The sequence below is a fragment of the Eulemur rufifrons genome, chromosome 28 (assembly GCF_041146395.1).
Source record: "Eulemur rufifrons isolate Redbay chromosome 28, OSU_ERuf_1, whole genome shotgun sequence".
Taxonomy (NCBI): domain Eukaryota; kingdom Metazoa; phylum Chordata; class Mammalia; order Primates; family Lemuridae; genus Eulemur; species Eulemur rufifrons.
The window spans coordinates 57,330,478-57,356,568 of NC_091010.1; the positions used below are offsets into that span (position 1 = coordinate 57,330,478).

A 26,091-nucleotide genomic window follows, 5' to 3' on the forward strand; every position below is an offset into this window, starting at 1 on the left:
GCCTAAGCAAGAGTGAGACCCCGTCTCTACAAAAAAAAAAAAGAAAAAAGAAAAATTAGCCAGGTGTGCTGTTGGCGTGCCTGTAGTCCCAGCTACTCTGAATCTGAGGCAGGAGGATAGCTCGAGTCCAGGAGTTTGAGGTTGCAATGAGCTATGATGATGCCACTGCATTCTAGCCTGGGTGACAGAGAGAGACTCTGTCTCAAAAACAACAAAAACAAAACCAAAAAAAAAAAAACACTTTTGCTCTGCAAAAGACATTGTCAAGAGAATGAGAAGACAAGCCACAGACTGGGAGAAAATATTTGCAAAAGACATATCTGATAAAGGAGTATTATCGAAAATACATAAATAACTCTTAAAGCTCAACAATAGCTGGGTGCAGTGGCATGCTCCCATAGTCCCAGGTACTTGGGAGGCTGAGGAGGGAGGATTATTTGAGGGTAGGAGTTTGAGGCCATAGTATATAATAATCACGCCTGTGAATAGCCGTTGTACTCCAGCCTGGGCAAATAGCAAGATCCTGTCTCAAAAAACAAAACAAAACAACAACAACCCAATTAAAAAGTGGGCCAAAGATCTGAACAGACACCTCATCAAAGAAGATATACAGATGGCAAATAATCATATGAAAAGATGTTCTACCTCATTATGTCATTTGGGAAATGCAAATTAAAACAGCAATGAAAAATCATTATACATACTGACAACACCAAATGCTAGTGAGGATGTGGAGCAATAGTAACTTTCGTACATTGTTGGGGGGAATGCAAAATGGCACAACCACTCGGAAGACAGTAGTTTCTTATAAAACTAAACATACTCTTATCATACTACCCAGCAATCTCAATTCTTGGTATTTACCCAATGGAGTTGAAAACTTATGCCCACACAAAAACCTGCATATGGATGTTTATAGCAGCTTTATTCATAACTGCCCAAACTGGGAAGCACCCACGATGTCTTCCAGTAGGTGAGGTGATAAACAAACTGTGGTACATCCAGACAATGGAACAGTATTCGGCACTAAAAAGAAATGAGCTACCAAGCCATAAGGACACACGGAAGAACCTTAAATGCATATTATTAAGTGAAAAAAGCCAATCTGAAAAGGCTACCTACTATATGTTTTCAACTATATGACATTCTGGCAAAAGCAAAACTAGAGAGACAGTAAAAAGATCACTGGTTGCCAGGGATTACGGAGAAGAGAAATGAATAAACACAGCACAGAGGATTTACAGGGCAGGGAAAATGTATGACATTACAAAGGTTGATATGTGTCATTATACATTTGTCAAACCATAGAACGTACAACAAAAAGAGTGAACCCTAATGTAAACTGTGGACTGCGGGTGATTATGACATGTCAATGTAGGTTCACTGACTGTAACAAATAAACCACTCTGGCGTGCATGTGTTGGGGCAGGAGGTAAACAGGAAATGTCTCTACCTTCCACTTTGCCGTGAACCTAAAACTTCCCTAAAAAATAAAGTCTATTAAAAAGAAAACAAACAAAAAAAACCCCACCAAAGACACTAAAGCAAATTTTATATTAATTTTTATTTAGGCATACATATCATATAAAAAATTTATCTCATAATTTTAAAGATACATAATTACTTATACATAATGTTTCAATCTAGTTTATCAATTATCGTGAATCCTTTTGGTCCCAGAACCTGCCTTTGTTTCCTCCCCTAAGGCTTGATGCAAAATATAACTGCCTCCCTGAGGGGAGGGGCAAGAAATTAAGGGCACTAGGGAGACACAGTCTCAGTTATCTTTGATGATGCTGAGAGGCGTTCAGCACCATGAACATGTTATTCAAACATAAATGAGAAAATAAACTATATGAGCAATCTTCATGAGGTTTTTCACGTAAAGTTATTTCATATCACTATAGACTTAATTACTAACAAACTATATCTAAGGTACTTAACTAATACTGAGTCTTCTGAGGTATCATCAATATCCAGCTTCCAATTTCCACTCTTTAAAATATTTCTCCATTGTGCTCCTAGATTTCCAGGTGCCAATGTTTACAGTAGGTATGATTTTCTGGGGCTTCAGCCACTGGACAAAGCGCTTCATTTCTAGGTAGCTGCTGTGTTCACTATAAGGAATTCCTGTAACACCAAAGAAAAGATAATTGTGTACTAAAAATCAAACCAATAAAAAAATTCACAAGCATAAAATGAAATAAAATAGAAAAGCAATCCAGGGTATTTTTGCAGTCAAATGCTCTACCATTGAGCAATACCCACCAGGGTATTTTTTTAAAAAACTCCTTGGTGCCTTAGTTCTGATAAGAAAATTTGTTGACATCTTTTATAGATAATAAAGATTGAAACATTAAAATTATGTAAAACTTGGAACATTAAAAATCTATTACTTTTCTATGTATACACTTAATAATATGCATTTCTAGAGAGTCCTATTTAAGTAGAATTTTCTTCTTTTAACAATTCTTCCCTTTAGACATTTTGCTTGGCTATGGATTTCAGGAAAATCTGGAAAAAATATGAGTAAAATGTGAAGAACAACAAGCAGGACAATCTTGATTTCCAGGGCAAGTAAGCATATTCCAGTCCCCAAACTTTGTACACATAAAAATAAATAAATAAATAAAAATTAAATCCTAAAAATCACTTTATCGTCTTTATGGAAGCTCAAGTACCACAGAGAAAGGGAGGAGAGGTCCTGTTTTGAGTGAGCAGAGTCTTTAGAGGCTGAGGGTAAGTCACAGGGCCAGTGACATACCAAACATGTTTCCAGCAGCCAGCACGGTAGTAAGCCAACTCTGAGGGCACTGGTAATCCTCCTCCAAGGGATGAATACATCAAAGTCAAGTCTGTGTTTCCTGCTGTCATCACGGCCAATCTACCAACTTCCTGCTCCCATCTCACACGTCACCTAGCCTTCCAGTATACAACCACAGTACCCCTCCTTTGGGGTGATTCTACAGTTTTCTCTAAATATCGTTGATCACACAAGTGAAATGGTCTGTATTAGTTAATGCCCATCTACTAGTCAAGCACCTTATATCTGTTTACAATGGACTAGATACAGGTTCAGAGTTGTAGAAAGATTTGAAAACTCTTGAATCGTTAAGTTCTTTGGTGTCTGCCTGTGTTTCTTGGATGTCAGTTTTACAATGCTTTTTAAAAATGTCAAGAAATTATAAACATTAAAAGTGAGAAAATGTAATAATTATACCATATATTGAAATGTTTCCTTTGGTCTGGGGAATAACATCTGCTATACTAGTTAACTTGTTAGAGTGTGTCCATCCTGTAGGTCGAAAAGCCAAAATCTGATCATATTTCCCACCACACTTCTTCAAATGACTCTGTAAACCCTGTAAAATAAAAATAGCATATTGATTTCATGATCAATGGAGATGGGTTACGTGGAATAAAACAGAATGATTAAAGATATTACACTGGCACAGTCACGGGGAATTTTCCCTTGTCAGGCACTAGCTTGCAACAACCTAGTGTCATGCTTCTAAAAAATAAAGTTACTGAAAAAAATATCTAAAATCTTTCTCTTCTTTACTTATCTAAAGTTAAACAAGCTTAAGCGCAATCTGAAAAAAGTATGATGAGGCAACTTTAAACATAAGCAATTATACATAAACAAATTATAATTCAGATAGCTACCAAAAAAACCCAACCAAATGAAACTCCTCTCCAAATCCTACTACACAGAGATACTAACACTGGTAAACATCACTGCAAACACATCTCCATACATGTATACTAGTAGGGTATTGACACATGAATAGAAGGAGATAATTTTATAAAATGGCATTATACTCAGTACAGATATATAATTATGCTTAGTAACATTCTTCTCAGATGTTTATTCCCTTTAAACATGAACTGGATTAATTTTTTTTTTTTTTTTTTGAGACAGATTCTGGCTCTGTTGCCTGGGTTAGAGTGCTGTGGCGTCAGCCTAGCTCACAGCAACCTCAAACTCTTGGGCTCAAGCAATCCTTCTGCCTCAGCCTCCCGAGTAGCTGGGACTACAAGCATACACCACCATGCCTGGCTAATTTTTCTATATATATATTTTTAGTTGTCCAGATAATTTCTTTCTATTTTTAGTAGAGACGGGGTCTCGCTCTTGCTCAGGCTGGTCTCGAACTCCTGTCCTTGAGCAATCCTCCCGCCTTGGCCTTCCAGAGCGCTAGGATTACAGGCATGAGCCACCTCGCCCAGCCTGAACTGGATTAATTTTAAAACTCTTCATGCCACTACAATTGAAACTAATATGCTTCCCTTATAAGTCTTGAGTAGAACAGAACTTCCCCAAACTAATGTCATGATAAATGATGACATTTAATAAAACTCTTATAAAATCAATGACCAAAGTTCAATCTTTGAAAGATAAGAGAAATCCCATTAAAAATAATGGCACAAGAGATACAAAAAAATCTAATACTTTTGGTCTTAAGACTAAATAAAACCCAGAGTTTCAAAGGCTTAGAATGAATAAGAAAATTAATTTCATTGATGAATTGATAACAATTCTTTGATTTTTCTTTTGTATCAAACAATAATCTTTGATTAATTTTAAGTCCATACAAGAATACCTACCATAAAGTCATTATTTCTTACCAACTACTATGCCCACTGGAAAAAGTTTAAGTTATGGATATATAAGTAAGCCTCCATTACAATAACCCTGGCTCTGCTACTTTTCAAGTTTTTGTCTTGCTGAGTCTAGGATCTAGCTAATGTTATTTGTTTAACTGCTATTCTTCCTGACTTTGTTCTCCCAAAAAAGAAAATAATAGGAAACTGAGGCTTAGAGCAATTACACGTGTAAACCGTAAACTGAGAATCCAACTTTCAATGTATGTCATCAAATCTATCCATTCCTATTTATCTCTGTGAAAATACCCTGGAGAATTAAATAACTAATTTTTGCTTTTTATGACACAAATTAGAGTTACCACAAAAACATTATTTACCTGTACCACAAACAAGAACTTATGACATTATCATATAACCTGAACCTATGAAAAGATTGTCATCAGCCACCAGTCATCCATCAACCACAATTTGAGAACTATTCTCATGAGGAAATTTCTTGAGAATAATTTAATCAACATGGAATCCCTGATCTATGACTTGTCTCTCTCTGTTTATTGGTAACCAGTTTGTGAGAAAAATGCTTTTGACAATGCTACTAAAATTATTTTCTCAGTATGCAAATAATCATCTGTAACATCACTGTTTTAACATTTTACCATATTTAATCAATGAGGTTTAAATCAGAGGTGGTGGTGAACTAGACAGCATGAATGGTATTATTTATAGCATTTTTGAAGGCTTTCAAGCAGGCCTTGGATACCCGGAAAACTGTATTAGGTTTACCTTTTCACAAAAAGTCATTACTTCTCATGCAACAAAACTACTTTTGACTGGTAAAAAATTGGCTATGAAGTGCTAACTAAAATACAGCATTACATAACCATCAGCTTCTGCTCCATCTGTGTTTTGAAGATAAGAAATCTTCAAAATATGTGATGGATATCTGGTCACTTTAATGGAGGAAGAAGAGAGACTACCGAAGGCAACACCCGTAAATATCTGTTCCAGTATGATACCAAGCACTAGCGTCTGAGTGGAGGGCAAGAGGATACAGACCTCACCTTCTGGAAGCTTACAGCCTAGTGGGCATAAAGCCCACCTTCTGGATCTCTTCTAACGGAAACCATCTGCCCTTTCTTAGTTTTTTCTAATTCTCGTCATATATTATAACATCAGCACCGAGGAGCCTTACAGATTGATCTTTTCACGAAGGACCCAGATGTGGAAAAATATGGATTTACTGACTATTAAAAATATAGTAATGATCCAGATCACTCCTTCTCAGAAAAAAAATAATCAGATTGAACATTTCTGAATCATTAAAACCAATCTGAATTCCTGTATAAAGAACTGCACTTGAGTTTGTAGTTGTCTGAAGATTTAAATCTGGTTTAAGCTGGTTTAAGTTTGGATTTGTAAACACATAATCTCTAAAAGGTGGCCATGCCATGTGTATCAGAACACACAGTCTGGAAAGTGGTAGGCTGTGAGAGAATTGTCAGAGAGGAAGAGGTGGCCCTCTCCTGCGGAAAGCTGATGAATCTCTGCTTCTGATCCGCCTTGGAAACCTTACTTCATCACTTATTCCTGTATCTTGTATACCATCAAGTTCTCCCTATCCTTCACAATACAAAAACCCTCATATCTGTTGGTTAACAGACAAGCAATTCCCCTCCCATTGGGTATCAACCTATCCAGCCCCTGTTCAAAGCCATGCTCTAGGCTTCCTGTCTCCATTTCCTCATCTCTCATTCACTCTTTTTCACTTCATGAACACTATAGCAAAATACACCATGTTCTGCATTATGTACTGAATTGTTTTAAATATACAGGTTTTATGTATCCTATTAGCAGGTATCAAAATGTTAGTATATGGAATAAATCTTAGTTAGTATATGAAGAAATCTGAAAAATAAGCCCTCAAATCATGGTGAGGTCACATCATAGGTGTATTAATTTACACCTGGGAACTAATGCTAGAACTTCCTTTTAGGATATATTTTCACGATTTCATTTAATCCTCACGAGTAAATATCATATGTCAATGTTACAGAGGCTTAATACTAATGCAAAATGGAACAGACCTGAAGAAAATGAAGAACTCCTTAGAATTCTCTACTCATTTCCCCACTCACTCAGAAAGAACTGGAAAATGATCTTAAAAATGAAAGATCTGAACGACCAGATAGCTGCACACTTTCTATTTTTGTTTCTTTCTATATGTTAGTTCTCTAGTTCCTAAATTCCCAGTGGGCATATGAATTATCTATAGACTTGCACATAAGGAGAAATTAAAAACGTCTTAAATTCCCCTTAAAAGATTTTCTAGGGAAAATTTTACTGTAAGCGACTCCACTGTAATCAAATTCCTCTAAGATAAATACTGGTAAAATGGGATTTCAGTCTACAGTCATCAGATTACAGTTCATCCTTAAAGATTTATCTCTTAAATGCTTACCTTAAAATTAATTTGCATCATTGGGAGAAGATGAACCAATGAACTGCACATGTCTGTAGTGATGAGTGAATTAATTTCTGGTATATTGAGGCACTGTAATGTTTTATATTTTTCTCGGCACATGCCCACTTTTGAACCTAAAACATCAGCAATGGCTATAGGCAAAGGAAAAGGTTAAAAATAGTAAAACTACAGTTTGTGAAAGAAATAAAGTTATAACTTAATCAAATTTTAAATAAGAATTTACCAAATAAAAGGAAATTCAAAACATTGAAACTTTTACCGTAATATCTATCTCAAAAAGGCTGAATATATCTCAAAAAGGCTGAATAATTTCGTTGGTTAACTGTGTGAAATAAATTGTGTGAAAGCCAAACAATTTATTTTTAAAGGCCTACCACTTATTACTTAAAACTACAAAAATGTATAGATAGCGGTAGAGGAAAGGAAGGAACTAAATTTGGAGAAGTTAAAACCCTGGCTTTATCACTTCATATACTAATGTTTGACATAATGTGACCATACTTAAGAAGAAATGGAAAGCATTTTGCAAAATAGTATAATACTACCTAGACAAACTATAGTTATACATCAAGAAAACATTTAGCAACAAAAATTAAAACTGTTCTCTAAAATAATTAACTGATATTATAGTTATTCTCAAAGAATACAGTAATACAACTATGCATTAGTCATCTTTCGAAGTTTATTAAAATAATAATGTAGCATGGACACTTGCTCTATAAACTTCTTATAGCTATAAAGGCTAAGATAAACACATATTATCAAATGTTTCCATAAAGTTAAGCTTTTCAAAGTTTAAATATATCCAACTATCAAATTTTCCTTCAACATCAAAGGTAATACTGAATCATTTCAGGACATAATTATCAAATGCAAGAGTAGAAAGGGCTTTATGCAAGAAGAATTTGATCTTTATAATATATTAATGTAAATTAGATACAGCCACCACCCACCTAGGAAGACTTTCTCTTTTCCAATAGAATAAGTGCCACACACAACAAGAGCACGTGGGTTTAGAGTTACAGCCTCAAACGCAGTGTTGATGGCAAACTGGATAACCTCTTGCTGAGACGGAAAGGTGTATTCTGGGCTACAGTATCTGTAATATGGAAACATAGTACTTACTCAAAGAACGGTAAGAAAGCCATAACCTTAAGTTGGATGTTACTTTAAAAAACAAGCTTTAGCAAATGACACACAATGGCAGTGTAGTACATGACACCACAAGAGTTTCCTCATTGCCTGTTGTTAAAATTATTTGCTACCAGTTATTGCTAATTTATGATGGAATTATAAGTTTTCAATTTACCTTGTTCATTATATTTCTTTTATCATCCTTAAAGAAATTGCCTTTTTGAAGACTTATTCCCTTCCAAGAATATTTCTAGCCAGCCAGCTATTTTAGTTATAAATTATAAACCTCAATAGCTTTTCTTTAATCCCAATCATGATCAAAAAAATTCTATTGATAAGGATTATATTTGGATTAAAGAATTCTGATTTAATAAAAACTATTAAAATAATGAAACTAAACATGAGTTTAGGCCGGGCGCGGTGGCTCACGCCTGTAATCCTAGCACTCTGGGAGGCCGAGGTGGGCGGATCGTTTGAGCTCAGAAGTTCAAGACCAGCCTGAGCAAGAGCGAGACCCCATCTCTACTAAAAATAGAAAGAAATTATATGGACAGCTAAAAATATATATAGAAAAAAAAAATTAGCCGGGCATGGTGGTGCATGCCTGTAGTCCCAGCTACTCGGGAGGCTGAGACAGGAGGATCGCTTGAGCTCAGGAGTTTGAGGTTGCTGTGAGCTAGGCTAACGCCACGGCACTCACTCTAGCCTGGGCAACAGAGTGAGACTCTGTCTCAAAAAAAAAAAAAATAAAAAAAAAAAATAAACATGAGTTTAATAGTTTTAAATCAGTTAATATTCACATGGTTGATATCATCTCTTCTATAGACACAGAAATACAGAGAAATATATTATAGACACAGAAATATATAGACATACACACAGAGATCCAGTAGAGTCTATCTCAATACAGTAACGCCCAGTGAAAAATTAACCCTAGACTACTACCAATATATATTTGAGATGAAAAGTAAGCACTTTTTCACTAAAAATGTAATAAACTATAAACACCAGAAAAACATATTTTTCCAATTTTCAAAATTGTTTTTGCTGGCCAACCACCAGAGAAGAAGAAAAAATGCTTAGTCCTTTTTCCTATAAAAACTTACAAAGAAAGTCAGAATTGTATATAGAACTAAGTAATATTTTTATTTATTATTATAATTTATCTAGTACTTAAAGTACATATAAAAGAATAGAAAAATTAATCATAGTGTGAGAAAACTGGCTGTGGAAAGACCATCTTTTACTATAATATTCCATCCAAACACACTTCCCCTTGAAACAGGTTGAAATAGTTGAGATATTTAATTTCTAACAAATTTGTGAGGTAATATCACATTGTACACCATAAATATATGTAATTTTTATCTGTCAATTATACCTTGAAGATGAGAGTAAATATATAAAAAATAAAAATATAATGGCTTATACCATTATATTTACAGCACTTTGGAATTCAGAGCTGTCCCTTATAAATTACTTTTTTGAGAAAAGAACAAAAGTAACTTTGAATACTCAGAATCACATTTTGGCCTGTTTTCTCTTCACAGTTATACTTAATAGTTATACAGACATTTTTATAAGGCAACCTAAAAAGGTATTTTCCTAAAGCTTGCTCCCAAATTTTTACTCCTTGTTTCAGTAACAGAATTCTCATATAAACATATTTTAAAAAATAAATCACAAAAAAATTGAGCTATAGTCAGTTAAGACATGTAATCCTAACTTTGCCCTTAAGCAAGTATATTTTTTTCAAACAGCATCCCTCTGTTAAATAGCCCTAAAACAATAACTGGCAATAAGGCATCATTTTGATTACCTAAGCAAATGCTCAAATTATTCATAATACATAGAGCAAATAGTGACAGTGGGAAAAGGAAGCAAACAAAGAAATTCTGTCTTACGTTGTGTCTAAGTACAGCATGTGGACTTTCTGATCTGCAAGAAGAGAACGTTCCATGCTGGGATTTGCTCTGAAGTCTCCAGTATGTAATATGACAGTACCATTAGGAAGATAAAAAAGGATCATGACAGCACCTGGACAGCTGAACACAAAATTTCAAAGGAATATTCTTAACACAGGCAAAGCACCTAAACGAAGTTTATCAACATGTAAATACACTTTACTAGTTGACCACAATGACATAGTATTGTATTACAGAGGAAATGAACATCATAAAAAAGAAAGGGTGACCAGCCTGAGCAAGAGCGAGACCCCTCTCTACCAAAAATAGAAAATTAGCCTGGTGTTGTGGCACATGCCTATAGTCCCAGGAACTGGGGAGGCTGAGGCAAGAGGATCGCTTAAGCCCAAGAGTTTGAGGTTGCAGTGAGTTACGATGATGCCACTGCACTCTAGTCCAGGCAACAGAGTGAGACTGTCTCAAAAAAAAAAAAAAAAAAAGAACTGTTGTTTAGGAAAAAACTCAGCAGGCCTGGGTTACTCTTAAACTTTGCACATCTGCACATTACCAAGAAATGCCTGTCTTCAGGACTGGCCTTGGATGGCTCCTGGGAAATGAGCTCTGAGCCCTACAATATTCTGTCTGATTAGGGTGTTTTATATGCCTGAGGCACTGGGCTTTGAGATACTAGTTTGATCACAATTTATGCTAACTATGTGATCTATGGTGAATATCTCAATAAAGCTGACTTAAAAAATCAAAACTAAAATTGGTGATTAAAAAAAGAAACAGCAGCAAAGTTAGCAGACAAAAACTTAAAAAAAAAGGCAACCTGAAGTAATAGCATTGGTCAGGATTTTAAGAAACCTAGATTTAGTCTAACTTCTTTCCTAAACACCTATGATCTCTGTGGTACAGAAGGCTAAACATTCTATGAAAAGTAGAAAAAAGCATAGTTGATAGTTGTGTTTTGACAACATAAATGCTGACAGGACTTTACATAAAAAAAAGAGAGAAAAATGGAAATCGTTTCCAAGAAAAAAAAAATCTTTAGTATCTAAATCTTCTAAATCTTTAGTATCTAAAGTCTATAAAATTTCTTAGTTTAAAGGGAGGAAAAAAAAACCCTTTAGTATCTGAATGGAGTACAAACTGTTAATTTGTATAAATGATATTAAAGAAAATCACAAAAAGTTATCTTGCAAAGAACAGCAACAATAACATTATTTTTAAAAGATGAGTCTCATATGTCAAGTGTTAGCAATTTAAACTAGATAAAAAATGAGTTAGATTAATAACATTTAGATGATCTCTCTCCATTTAATCTCCGATTCTATAATTTGGTACATTATTTTTTCCAAAAGGAGAAACATATATTACTCGTTTTAAGAAATAGCAAGCATATTAGTTCTAATAAAAATGTTCTTAAATAACCATGCCAATTGTGCTTTCCTTTTGAATATTTAAAAATGGGCTATTATTAAGGTGACTTTAATACTTACTGATTGGCATCAAGCAAAACAACTTTGACACCATTCACAACACATTCAGTGTCCATTGGCAATGGATGGATATATTGTTCTTGCACATGAAGCTTGTTCTTCAACAAATTGCCAGTTATCTGCAAAACAGGATGTACTTATTGTTGATACAGTAAAACACTAAATAAGTATTGTATTTCATACTACTTTAGAACCACAGCATCTTAATAACATCCCGGCTTTTCCACTTATATTCAAATAAACCGTCCACAATGCCAGGAAGAAGTTCCTCCAGTGAGTTTGTCACTACTGTGCTTGAACACTATCACTGACTCTCCCTCACCTGTGAAAGTCAATCATTCCCAGCATGACATACAAAACCCTTGGTGAGGTGGTCCCTGCCCACTCCTGTGGATTTGTATCCTGCTATACCCTGTCTTGAGTTCTAGCCATTCTGAATTATGTGAAGTGTCTGGAATGACCATCTTTCCCAGGTGCCTGTGCCTTTACCTAAACTCTACCTGGAATGCTCCTTCCTCTGCCTGGTTCTGGAATCAGACCAGCCTGCATTCAAATTCGGACTCTGCTATTACTAGTTCTGTGACCTGGAGCACTCACTTAACGTCTCCAAACCTTAGTTGCTTCATTTATAAAAAGCCGACACTTCAAGAATGCTGTGAGAATTATTAAATCAAATTCTACCTAAAGCCTTTAGTAATAGGCATTAAAATGTTTACGTGTTAAATAATTAGGTCAAGTTATCTCTTTCACCATGAAACTGTCTCTAACCTTAGTCCAGGACAGAGTAAAGCATTCCCTTCTCCCTACTCTTAGGCACTCTGTTCATTTTTCTATTATAATACCAATTCCACTGTGGTATTATTTATGAATGTTTCCTCTGCAGGCTGTAAGCTCCTTGAAGTTAGATATAGTACTGACCCTCCACGTCATAGGGGGATTGGTTCCAGGACCCCTGAGGATACCAAAATCTGGGGATGCTCCAGTCCGTTATATAAAATGGGACAGTATTTGCATATAACCTATGCACTTTCTCCTGTATATCTTTAAATCATCTCCAGGTTATTTATAATACCTAATACAATGTAAATGCTATGTAAATAGTTGTTAGACTGCATTTTTATTTGTATTATGTTTACGGTTGTATTGTTATTTTTTGTTTACTTATTTTGAGCATTTCCGATTGGTTGCTGCAAATACAGACCCTGCAGATACAGAATCACAGATACGAAGGGCTGACTGTATTTTTCCCTAGTATGTCCCTTTAGGCATTCAATGAATGCTTACTGAATGAAACTTGGGGTTAAGTATATTGTGAAATAGTTTATATATTGTTTCCATGTAATAAAACATACGTTTAAAAAAACTGATTGTAACTGTTGACATTAACTCATTTAATTTTAGAACTCTGATGTGGAATCTGTTTTCTCTTTTTTTGGTAGAATGAGAAGAAGAGATCTTACAGTTTTAAGTATTCTTTTTTTAACCAAATTGCTTAGAAATTTGCAGCATTCTACAGTCAGGATTTAGAATACTAAAACTTACCTCACTACAATAAACTGGAAATGTGAAGTGCTTAGACAACCCAGCATAATGATCAGAATGAAAATGTGTGAGAAAGTAGGCTGTGCAGCCTTCAACCAAGCCATACTGAAAGGCATCAACTGTAAAGCCGGTTCCTGCAATGAAAATACCAACACAGCAGGTTGAGCAAGAGCTGACAAAGTAAACGATATTTGATTTGATTACAAATAGTGAACCCTTTAATCCTCTTCACATCTCATTTCCCATTGAACTGTAATTTAAAAAATTATGCCACATAAATTTTAGCAAAAGGTGATACTAGAGACAAGAATTAGTCTTATCAGGTTCTACTAAATATCCTAGTAGAGAGACTTTTTTTGTGAGTAACTGCACCAAAAAAAAAAAAAAAATCAAAATACAAACCAATTACTGTTTTACTTAATACTTTCATAATATTTACCAGGTACTTGAAATCCTTTACTTCTGCAAAACCGCAAAAAGAGAAAGCTTTCTTCTAAAACCGAATTCTCTATGGAGGTGACATTGATATCCTTCTAAGCGAGCAAAGGTTGCAAGCCAAAGTAACCTCACATATTTCAAACATTTGCAGCCATCCAAAGGGCCATGGTACAATAAAAGATAAACAGTATATCTACCACCTTCGAATTTCGCTGCAGACTGGGATTGGAAGGTGGGGGCAAACAAGAAAACAAGTGCCTAAAAAGGGCTCTCTAGAGGAGTAGTGACGAAAAAGAGGTTGAGAAATAGGGTTCTAAAATGTGTTCACACAAGAAATAACCAAGTGTGCTGACTGGTGATATTTGAGTAAATAAGCATAATTTCACAATTGTATTGAGGCTTCTCAACACATGGCATACTAGTTTTAGGCTCACTTAAAGTACAGAAAATCAATCAAAATAATTATTAAAAACAAAACTGGTGCTATGATGTATAGAAATGCTGTTCTCTACACAAATATTTTGAACAAATTATAGACCTAGAACATCAATAAAGCACTTAAAAACTTTCTGAACCAATTATATTTTGGCTGCTTTATTTTTATTCTACTTTATTTTATATTCTTTTCAGAAGAGTTATTCATTTCTTCAACACAATTCATTTCACTCACATTTTTCTACTAACTCATCAGTGAAGGCATGAGAAACTATAAGAATATATGAAAAGGCAGAGAAGCTAAGTTCTAATATGGTTTTAAAATGCTTGGCATTTATTATGATATGTACTACCTGTGACATTTATTTCTTTGAAGCTATTTAGTACTTTGTATTTCTCACAAGTGATTAGAGACTGCCTTTTATTATACTTATTTACGGAGATGCCTTTCTTCCTTCTGTATTAAGCTAAATCCCTACTACTCTCTTACTAATCTTCCTGTATGTAATCTGTACTGTCTACCTAACCAGTACAGTAACTTATAAAGAGAACATCTTTAATAAAATTTGCTGAATTGAATGGAGCAAAAAAAATAAAATAAAATAGGAAAAAAACAAATCTATGTTAAAGCCTCATGAAGTATCATAAAAACCAAAAGGAAACACATACAAAAAATTGTTTCATACACACACATCCACCCACCCCATGGGCAATGCACACAAAGTTCAAAAAAGTTGTCTTTGTTGATATTTTTAGTATTGATAATTCAACTTACCAGGTATTTTCTTATAGAATGGACATGTCTTTTTTCTTAATTCTCCTACATTAGATGCCTCTGAGATTTTCTTGTTCCTTCTTTGCAGCCCACCATGAGCTGATTTTACAAAGGCACTGTCTTTACTTAAATTGACTGCTCCAGATTCTGCATTGTTAAGAAGGTGATCTGACTTCTTCCTTCTTGTTCTCTTCCTGCTCTCTTCCTTCTGACCTCTTCCTGCTCCTTCCTGCAGTGAACTTGATTTCTTAAGTCTCTTTCTTCGACGCTGCAACCTCTCACTAGAAAGTTCCACAGAAATCTGACTCTCACTTAAATTCTTTGCATCAAATTCTAAATCACTTAAAGATTGCTCTGCTTTCCTCTTGCACTGCAAGGACCTCTTTTTATTAGGACTTAGAACTGGATTTAAGTTTATCCCTTCTAATGCACTTTCCCCCAGCAATTTCTCTTCTTTTCTTTTAGGTGGTAGTCCAAAATATACACCTATATCTGTTTGCTTCATTACCTTGGTAGGTTTTCTTGCATTACACTTAGGACCAGAAGGCAGTATTTTCAAAGACTCAGAAGCAGTAGGTGCACCAGAAAATTTTTCTGTATTTAAAACTGTAACTTTACTATCTAGCATACCAACTAATGCCTTTCTGTGGAAACTTGCTGAGTTAGTATTGTTCTTGGCACTGAGGTTCTCACTAGCTAATTCTCTAATTTTACTTTGGGTTGGATGGAAAGAAAGATACCCTCCTTCCTGGCTTTCAAAATGTTTCGACATTTCGCTGGTAACTAACGGAAGAGAAACTTGATTGTAAACAGCTGATCCTTCAATGATCTGTTTCTGTTTATTTGGTTGAGATGGGAGAAATTCTTGCTCATAAGGGTTTACTTTATAATTAGAAGCAGCAAGCTCCCTTGCTAATGCAGGTGGAAACAACATAAAATCACCACCAGTACATGCTGGATCATAATATGAAGTAATGTTCTCATTATTTTGGGAAGTAAGTTTAGACAAATCATTTAAAGTATTGTATTTATACAGTTCTTCATCATACTTATCTTGAGTTAAGAAGCCATTTACTTTGGGGCAGCTCTCCTCCTGGTCCTGCAGTAAGGGACCTTGTTGGTTTTCAAACAAAGTAGAGCTGTGGTCATCTTCTTCTAGGCTGTCATCTTTTGAGCTTTGGGTAAAAAATAGTTCCTGTTGTGAATCATCCATCTTTTCATCTATATAGTGAGTTTCTTCATCACTTTGAAGTGGAGAATAGGAGATTTCACAGTCGCTAAAGTCATTCTCTGGCAATGGCAAATTTATGGGTTCTGAGTTGTTTTGGCTATCTAATTCGTCATCAGCAAGAGGCAAACCAACTCCTACCAGTTTGTCATTCTTAACAAATTCTGTAAATTGTAGAGCTCGCTGGGATGTTTGGCTATTTGCAGTAGAGGAAATCTTTTTGTTGGTTTCAGCTGGAGATTGAGATTGAGATTTTCTTAAACACTGAGTCTTCAACAAGGAATTGTTTGAAATAGCCTTTAAGTTCTCAGTTTGTTTCTCATACAGAGACCATCTTTCCTCAAGGCTACAAAGAAAGCCTGAATTATTCTCACTGAAACTACCACCTGACGCACGTGATGGGCTGCTAAAAGGACTATTACTAGCCCTGCTTTGAGCCAGCAGAAAGTGAGTATATCTCTTGTAATGAGAAGGAATTGTTGAGGTACACAGAAGACCGTCAGGACACTCTGAAAATTTTAATAAAGAAAACAGCATTATAGGATCAAAGCATAAATCAAGCTTTGACAGTACTAGTACTATATATTAATATGCAAGTGAAAAAAGTATCAGTCAGTCCTACTTTGAGGCCTTAGGACAATAGCTATTTTTAACTGCACAAAGATCAAAAGATCAGCATAAAACATCAACACTTAATCCAGCATGGTTTTGCAAGGTGCTGGTTATTAATTTTAAATCAAATACTCTCTTAAATTTCTATTCAAGTAATCTTTTCTCAAAAAAAAAATTTTTAAGACTAACACCTTTTTTCTTTCCTAAGTAACTCCTGCAAACGTGAGGCCCTTGAAAATGCATGTCATGTTTATATAGTGTTTCTTAAATGGATGCTACAAACTTGACACCATTAGTTTTCCTAATTCACTACTGTTCAGGCAATAAAGAGTAAAGAAGACTGGTGTATCTCTCACAGAAATAAAATTCTACCCATGTTTATCTTATCAAGCAACAAAGATTTATGATGACTATTACCAAATTAAGTTCCATTATTTAACATTCACATTGTATACAATAAAAAAGTAACAATCTCAGTAAGATTATTTATAGCTGTGCATACAATGAACAAATTTTAAATTGTGTTCAAGACTTTGAAATTCAATTTGAAAAACTGGTTAATAACAAGGCTTTAATAATTTGGAAACTATTCCCAGTCATACTATTATGATTGAGAAATTTTCTGTAAACCACCTTGGCATATCCCTGTATATGTTAATTTCCAGGATTATCAAAAAATGATACTCTCCTGCCACCCTAAAAAGATGTTACATTAAATTAGAAGAGTTTGTGGCTTAAAACCTAACTTAAAACCACCTCATTTGTATTTGTTATAGAATGGAATTATAGTATTTGTTACAGAATGGAATTCATTTCAAGAAGAGTCTGAGATTCTACTCAAAGGAGTTTAGTGAAAAATCAAAAGCAAATCTTTTTAAGGTGGCTTCATCTATAAGAAATTTCACCCTGAGGTACTCACCATGGGCTCCAACTTCCATTTCTGATTTTCAAGTCACATAAAAGCAAATTACTGACATTACTGAGGTTTTCACTTGCTATATTTTTATGAGAAAGGCTAATGCCAATTTTTTTTAAAAAAGAGTTTTCTATCTCCATGCAGTACTTTAAAATAACTAGAGGTTAATAATAAAATGTATTCTGAATCATAGTTAACATGAAAGCCATATTGAGTATTATTTTTTCCTGTACTGAATTTTTTCAGATTTAGAAATCTATGTATGGTATATAAAATAGCTTTAAAACACACAAATCATCACAACAACCCATTCTTCATATATTCCAAGTAGGATTTTCTACATGTTAAATACTTATTATATATTTTAAAAGATAAAAACATAGCATTATTTTTGTTATCATTTGGCACATTTTTGTTATAATCTTAATCACCTAAGACTCTTTCCCAGTTCCTCTTCCTGCACATTAGCATGATGAATGCAACATAACCATATTTAGAAACCAGACTATATATATATACTTTTCTATATAATTCCATAAAAGATAACAAATTGGACAAGTCATTTAACTTTTAAGAACCCTCATCTATAAAATGTCAATATCACCTATTGTATATGGTGATATATAAGTAAAAATAAACAGTGTGAAAGTACCTAGCATAGTAAAGGTTCAATTAACATTTATGAAAAATAATGGAGATGTCTAGGAACTTTCATAAAATAATAAAATGCATTTAAAGTGTTTTCGAGCCTGCAACTTTCTTTACAATTATACCCTTGACTGGTATGGTGTCTAATCACAGTGTCTCATCTCTCTCTCAGTTTACTGCTTGCCTTACTTCTTTCACTGAATTGATATGTCTAACCTAACGCAGGCCTTTTAGATTATTTAGAAACCACTACTTTTTCTGTACTCTTACCTGTTTCAGAGACTGGTGGAGAATCCAAACATTCAAAGACATGCCATCGAGGTGTTTGACCTAGCAATGAGGAAAAAGGCATCTGGCAGTTTGGACAGTATCCATCATAAACTGGACGTATCTTTGGAGACACGTGTTTGTTTTTGTGAGTTCTACACAACTTTCCTGGAGTGGTCTCCTTGTCTTGAGACTGCTGACTACCATCTCCACAATTTGAACTCTGACTGGAAGCTACAGAAGCCTGACAAACTGCTGCTCTAGGGGACATCTCATGGTCCTTTGCCTCCTCTTTAGCTTTTGTGGTTCTTTTTCTGCTTCTCTTTCGTTTTGACTGGCATTTTCCCTCTTTTGCTTTTCCAACAGGTTTTGGAATATTTTCAGAGCAATTATTTGGGTCAACTAGTTTTGGTTTTCTTTTAGATTTGTATTCCCAAATGTCTTCTTCTAAAAGGGTGTCTTCTAACATGGCAAAATGATTTTATCATTAAAGAGGTGTTAATCTTAAGTAAATTGAGAGTTCATTTCTTGTTACAAAATTTCTAAATGGAATTATTTTTGCTGAGAGAAAAACAAAAGTAATAAAAAAACCACACTAACTGAATGGGAATCTACACCTCTGGTAATGAATATATTGACAAGCTGCAAACCTCTACCTGAACACCTGCTGTTCCATTTATACCACAACAAAATTAAGAGAACCTATTACAGGGGTGAAATTTTTGATTGTGGCTATTTCATTCAGGGATCTCAGCCTTTTCCAGGACTTAATTAATAAAAACAAGAATCAGTGATACTTTGAAAATTAGGCACTACTGGGAAAAATAAGTTCAGCAGCTTATTCTTAGAACGAGCTTTATAAAACGGTTATGAAGCTATTTTTCAGTTCTCTTTGAAGTGGACAATTGTCCACGTAATTCACAAATCCAATCACAGTCCCCGGGCACGTGGCTTAGCAGGAATTCCAAACACTAAATGGCTACCTCAATTTACCAGTAAAACTAGTGAAAGAGGTGTGTAATTCGCAAAAAAAAAAAAAAAAATAAATAATTGCCCTTATCCATGACTCGTGGATATTCAACAACTTCAGTTTCCTGGGTCAGTCCATTAGCTTCCTCCAGCAGCAACGAATAAACCCTACACGGTGAACAAAAAAAGTTCGAATATATGAAATGATGCTTGTACTGAGGTCATACTCCTTACTCCTGACCCCAGAGGTGTTCTGTCCTTAAGGTGGCTAGCCCTCTCTTCTCTAGCCTCAAAACTGAAGTCGCTTGCCAGGTGCCTGCCACCGCCGCTACCTTCTCTTTTGGCTTTAGAGGCTGCAAGGCCAGCGAGTAGGGCCTGGGCCCTCTCTAGGCTAAGCACAGTCAGCTCCAAAAAAGCCGCCAGAGCCTCCCCTTCTAAAGACTCTGAGGCCCGCCCTCAGGGACCCTCGCCGCCGCCCACCTGCCACCTGCGCCCCCCGTAGGAGCAGCTCCAGCTGCATCCGCTCCCCTCACAACCCCCACCCCTGGCTCGGCTAACAACCTATTCGCACCCGCACTTTCAGCACTCTCCGGGTGACAAAACGCTGTACTTGTGTGTAAATTGGAGCCACTGGCCAGTCACTCCCAACTTAAATAAGACTTCTCCCTTGAGGATAGCCCTTCCCCTCCCTTACCCTTTAGTGTCTTGGCGGCAACATCTTCCCGCTGCCAGTGCCGTGTCGAATCGGCGGATTCTGGTTTAAGAGCGGGACTTTAAAAAAAATAATTTTCTTTAAATAGTGTGCCCTTTTAGGTCCTACGGATTTATTTTATTTTATTTCATTTTTGTTCTAAAGCGCGCTAATTTTCAAAGTGGAGGGAGGGGGAATGGTTTCCTTAGCGCTTCTGGGACCCAGTCCCAGAGGCCTGTCTCATGTTGAATCTGGCGTTCTCAATGTCCAGGCTCAGCCGCGGCGAGGGAACCCAGGAGGGACGGGGTGGGTTGGGGCGGTAGTTTAATTACGTGCCCGGGAATTGCGACGGTTTGGACTCTGGCTTTTGGGCGTATTTAAAAAAGGAAAAAGTGCCGCTGCCGTGGAGTGGGGCCAGTGGAGGGTGAAGTGAATGCGCCGATTTGAAACCCAAGGACAGTAAACGTTCCGTCTCCCCCAACGAAGCTCTCCCGCGGGCCCGGCAGTCGCCTCGGGAGCCCGCAGAGAACATGGCGGCGCCCAGAGCCCGGGGCTGCGGCCTATCGGGCCTGCTCCCTGCGCAGACCTCGCTGGAGTACGCCCTGCTCGACGCCGTCACCCCGCAGGAGAAGGACAGCCTGGTCTACCAGTATGTGCAGAAGGTAGACGGCTGGGAGCAGGACTTGTCAGTACCCGACTTTCCGGAAGGTGAGGGGCTGGCTTCGGGGTGGGGAGCCCTCCTGGGACCTCCCCTTCCTCGGGGACGGCTCCCTCCCCTGAATCGGTGGGCGAGGCGGGGTTGTGTCGCCAGCGCGGGCCCTTCGCCTGACCCAAGCCGAGGCTGGCACGCTCTGCAATTCCCAGGTGTCCCCAAGTGGCTACAGGCGGTGGGTTCCTGGAGAGCGGAGACCTGCATATTTGTTCCGTATCTTGAGGCCTGTTCGGGCCTGATGGTAACTAAGTAAACACTCCGTAAATGTTTTAGTGGTCCTGGTTGGTAACGATTGAAACGTCCACGCAGCCCTCTCCTTTCAGTTTGATTCCCCAGCGTCGTCGCCGTGGTCATCTTTTTGCATCATCCTACCGACATCTATTGATAACTTTTTATGTGACACACACAGTTCTAAACACTTCAAGAGATACTATCTTATTTAATCCTCTCAACAACCCAGTGAGGTGCTCTTATTATTCCCATTTTACGTTTGAGGAAACTGAGGCACAGGGTGGTTAAGTAACTTGCTCAGGGCTTTATAGCCTGTAACTGCTAGAGTTGGCTTTTGGATTATACAGACCCTAGATTTCCTGGTTTCTTAGCCGTGCTTCACTTCTTTGTTCAAAGTCATGAAACTTATAATTTTGCAAATCTGGATCAATTATAACCTATCTCCAGAGCTTGAATCCCTGCTGTGTGAGCGTTTGGAATGTGAGGGAATAGACATTCCCAGCAGGGCTGTTGGTGAAACACATCTTGCCACGATAAATGAAAATGTATTATATATTATGCCTTCTTTGGATGAGAGTGGCATTGTTTTGCCTGGTGGTGTTGGCATGTGTCCTGGCATGTGAAACCACATGTATAGTTAATTGGTTGGATGTGGCAGGGTTCAGTTATCTCATGGGAGGTAAATTGGAACCTGTCCATGACAACAGACACTTGGGTGTCTTTCCAAGCCTTTTACACCTGCCTTGAGAAGTGCTTATTTTTTCCATTATTAATCTTACACTGGATTTGAAATATTGTGGAATTCATACAAAAGAATTGGGGGCATGAATGCTTATTCCATCAAAAAACTTTAAAATATTATGTACGTATATACAAATATATAAATTTTTTAGGAGTTTTGCAAGAAGGTAGTTATATAGTAATTACTGTTATAAACAAGCGGGCCATCAGCTAGGATTGGAGGAAGTTGGAGGAAGTGTTTTTATTTTCTAGTGGTTGTATTTATAGTGAGTGTATTTTATTGCAGTGAACTTTGACCTCTGTGACTTGTAAGTAATACACATAGTAAAATATTCAGGCTTTGTATTTGACATAGTCTGATTTTCTACTGGAGTTGATTATTGAAGACAGAATGCTAAAAATGAGTATTTTCTTGGCTTCTTTATCAGTTAGCTGTAATCAAGAAGTCACAAATATGTAACTATCTCAAAACCTGTATGCTTTGTTCATTTCTTAGAAGAAACACATGTTTACAGGAGGCAGTGCAGTATAATGTGTAGATTCAGACCTGGAATTAAATCCCTGTTATTCCATTTGTTGGCTGTGTGATTCTGAGCAAGTTGCTTTACTTCTCCAGCCCTACTTTTCTCACTTGTAAAATGGAACTAGTATTTATTTACCTTTCAGGGTTACTGTGTGGATTGGAGGTAATATATGTAAAATTCTTAATTCATAGGAAAGCTTACTAAATGTTAGAAGCTTTTTTATTGTATTTATTGTAGTTATTATTATAAAATATTATTATAAGCCTGGTAAGTACCTAAAACTGAATAAATAACTGAAAAGTAATCATTCTTTCCATCCCTCCAAATCTAAGTCATTATTGACTATTTACAGAGAAGTCATAAGGGACAGATTCATCAATGTTTTGCAGGTAGGATATGAAATATACATTAGTTAGTGTGAAGTTCTGTATGATCACTTGATCTGGTAGATAATTAACATTTTATCAAAATGAATATTTAAGAGGTTACTGTACCTTGAAACCTCACTGATTTGGACTAATTGGCAGAAATACTAGTTTGGTCTTCAGGCTTTTTTTTCTAGAATTTTGTTATAATTGAGTAACTCCAGTTACTGTTGTTGGTCATTACTGTTTACTTGTTCCACCCAATTTTGGCTTTTAGTTGGTAAACAGTAATTTCCAAATACCTGCTTCAAGGTGTAAATAATAGTTTTAATAGCTGCATTTATTTACTTATAAACAAACTTATTATCTTTATTTTCTTAAATTGTTTAAATAGGGGTGCTGTGGTTTTAATATTAGTTTAACAAAATCTTCATAGTACAGAGTTAAAATTTTGAATTATAGTCAAGTATTTATAAATTTTGATTTATAAAAATACAGATTAATTAGATTCTGTTTTCTTTGGAGGGAAGGGAACACATTGTTCATCAATATTAGTGTTTCCTCCATGAAATCTATAGCAATCATAGTGTAGTTTGCCTAACTTTGCATTTAAAATATTTTGTATTTAGGGTCTTATCCAAATCCAGAACATTTCAGCTTCTTCTATTGTATGAAATTTGGTTAGGCATTTGTATGTGTATCCTTACGTACATTTTGCTCCTTTTTGATGTTTAGTCATGTTTTTCTATTTTTAAGTTTGACTTTCCTTCTCAATAGCCCTTTTATACCTAATTGTTTATGTAATCAGATTCTCTCAATATATGTTATTTCCTCCGAGTTTTTTTGCCCGGTGTGTTGCTTTTACCAACTTTCACAGACAGTTATACTATTTTTGAAAGAATTTAGTAGCTTTTTCTTGCTATTTTTGCAGACTACATCACAATGGCAGCTTTCCCCTCCTCTACCCCTCTGGCTTACCTACCCTTGCCCCCATCCTCTTCTTTCTTTTCTCTTTGGGCCTTTAATTTCAACAAATTTGCGTTCTTGGTCTTTTTCCTTCAAATCACAAATACTTGTTATGTCACAGTCATGAAGATACATCATGTCTTTTATTTCTTTTATTTATTGATAGAAAAGAGTTCTTAATAAACAGAAAAATTAATTGAACTGCCACAGCCTTCATGTAATGCTAGCATCTCTTAAGGTGTTTTGACTATTTACACTAGTCATAGAAAAAACAAAGGCTCACATTTTAATATAAAATTTTAAATAAATTTTCTCTTTGTCTTTTCCTTTAATCATTGTAATTTATTTTGTATAAATTTCAGGATTAGAATGGCTGAACACAGAAGAGCCTATGTCTGTCTATAAGGATCTATGTGGAAAAGTGGTCGTCCTTGATTTCTTCACCTACTGCTGCATAAACTGTCTTCACCTATTGCCTGATCTCCATGCACTAGAACACACATACTCTGATAAAGGTATCTGCTCTTTAATTAGTTTCTAGCAGACTGTCCTGGCATAGGCACTAGAAGAGTAGCTGACTCATTCACTCATAGGAGAATGAACATTTGGCAAGACTTCAGTGATTCTAAAAGTAATCCCTAATCTATGAATTAAGGACTCTGTGTGCCTTTTCATGAAGGGTTAAGCTTAGTGATAATGATTTGCCTGTCTAAAGAACCAGCATTTAGTGTATGGTTTCTCTCTGAGGATAAGGGCAAAATTTAGCCTTTTTCATGATTGGGTGTTTAAAAAGGTCTTTTTGTATGTCTAGGCTTACCTAAATTTGTTCTGTGAAAAAAATGAAGCATATGACATTAATTTTATGTTCTTTTCACTGTGATGTAAAGGTTTAAAGTTCTTATTAGGAAATGTGATTAGGCTTCCATTAATATCAAATGACATCAGCTACAGTGGAATGTAAAATGTTATAACAGATAACTCTTTTTTTGACCTTGCTTCATTAAAAAATGATTTATTGCAGCTAATGTTTTTCAGAGCACACTAGGAAATCCTCTTTTATAGTATGACAAATTCTGAAGATTTAAGATTATACTTATTATTTTCTCTAGAAATTTGAAAAATTATCAGATCTTTTTGTCTTATCTACTTTCTAAAAAGAGTACAGGGTAAATGAAATTAATTCAAGTTTCCATTTAATTAGGTTTAAATGAATTGAAGCTCTAGTCTTGGAGTGGATAAAAAAGAGAGAGGATCACTGATTTGTGAGAGTAAAGATGGAAGTAGACTATACATGTACAAAAATGAAGGATATCTTGAAATTTAGTTTAAAAAAGGAGTGATAGATAAAATCTTCAGTGCAGGTAGAACGTTAGGTAATGCTTTTAAGTTGTAATAGATTGTATCTTAAAATTATCAATCAAAAGATTTATTAAGAACTCAAATATTCCCAGTAGCTGAATCATGTTTTCAAAAATGTATCTGTATGGATTTAAGAAATTTGGGTATCTTATTATCTCCTAGGTTTTGGATGCCAGTGTTTCTTGTTCAAGCCATCACATTTATTGAACATGTATTATGTGCAGGGTACTCTGCTAACTGCTGAGGAAATATGTAACAAAGTTGAATAAAAAGCATTATGGAACCTGAGGAAAGGAGTACTCATTTTGCCTAGAAACATTGGAAAAGATTTCTCAGAGAAGCAGACAATTGAGCTAGAACTTGAAAAATGAGCAGGAGTGCAGCTGAAAATGAAAATGAGGCAGAAGGGACACTCCTGGCTGAGGAAGCATCAGGTAAACAAGCATGGAAGCACAGAAGAGTAGGATTCTTGCTCCAGGAACAGGTAAATAATTTAGTGTGGCAAGATTATAAGGGCTCATGATAGGAGTAAAAGGAGACAAAGATATGTTAGGTTAGGACTATGTTGTCAAGTGCATTGTATAACATTTTTAATAGTTTAGACTTCTTCCATTGAGGATACGGAGATGTTGAAGGTTGTATTTGATTTGATTTGTTTGTTTTTTAATAGAATGATGACATTTATATTTTAGAAAGTCATTACAAACCGGGTTAAGAATCTCAAAGTTAACCATTTCCATACCATACCATTTAGATAACCCCAAAAGGACTATTTGGTTAACTTAATTGCTTAACCCCATACCTGCAGCAAATTCAGTGACTTCCTAGAATGGATCCTTGTACTCTCCTACCAATTTATTGGAAACATTCTTTTTATAGCACATTGTGACAAAAAATGAAAAATATTTTTACATACAAATACACTTCTGAAAAGTAAAAGACTTTGTCAGTGGAGAGAGAATTCTGGGAAGATAGAGGAGTAGGAAACAACAGGAATCTGTCCCCACCTAGCCATCAGTTACACTAACAGAATCTGATATAA

General features: G+C 35.8%; 2 protein-coding genes across 2 annotated transcripts in view; one reads left to right on the forward strand and one right to left on the reverse strand.

Annotated features, from left to right (window-relative positions):
- Positions 1–1,868: 1,868 nt before the first annotated feature.
- On the reverse strand, positions 1,869–19,016 carry DCLRE1A (DNA cross-link repair 1A). Its single transcript, XM_069460138.1, has 9 exons — positions 18,495–19,016; positions 14,821–16,557; positions 13,173–13,306; positions 11,631–11,749; positions 10,129–10,269; positions 8,044–8,189; positions 7,067–7,221; positions 3,221–3,362; positions 1,869–2,130 (listed from the first exon to the last, which is right to left on the reverse strand). The coding sequence occupies exons 1-9, from the start codon at positions 18,958–18,960 to the stop codon at positions 1,970–1,972; spliced, it is 3,201 nt and encodes a 1,066-aa protein (XP_069316239.1). The 5' UTR covers positions 18,961–19,016; the 3' UTR covers positions 1,869–1,969.
- Positions 19,017–20,504: 1,488 nt separating this feature from the next.
- Positions 20,505–26,091, forward strand: part of NHLRC2 (NHL repeat containing 2) — a 49,185-nt gene continuing 43,598 nt past the window's right edge. Inside the window, exons 1-2 of the mRNA XM_069460237.1 lie at positions 20,505–20,859; positions 24,053–24,205. Coding sequence (XP_069316338.1) covers positions 20,682–20,859; positions 24,053–24,205 — 331 coding nt within the window. The 5' untranslated portion in view covers positions 20,505–20,681. The remainder of the gene's footprint in view (positions 20,860–24,052; positions 24,206–26,091) is intronic.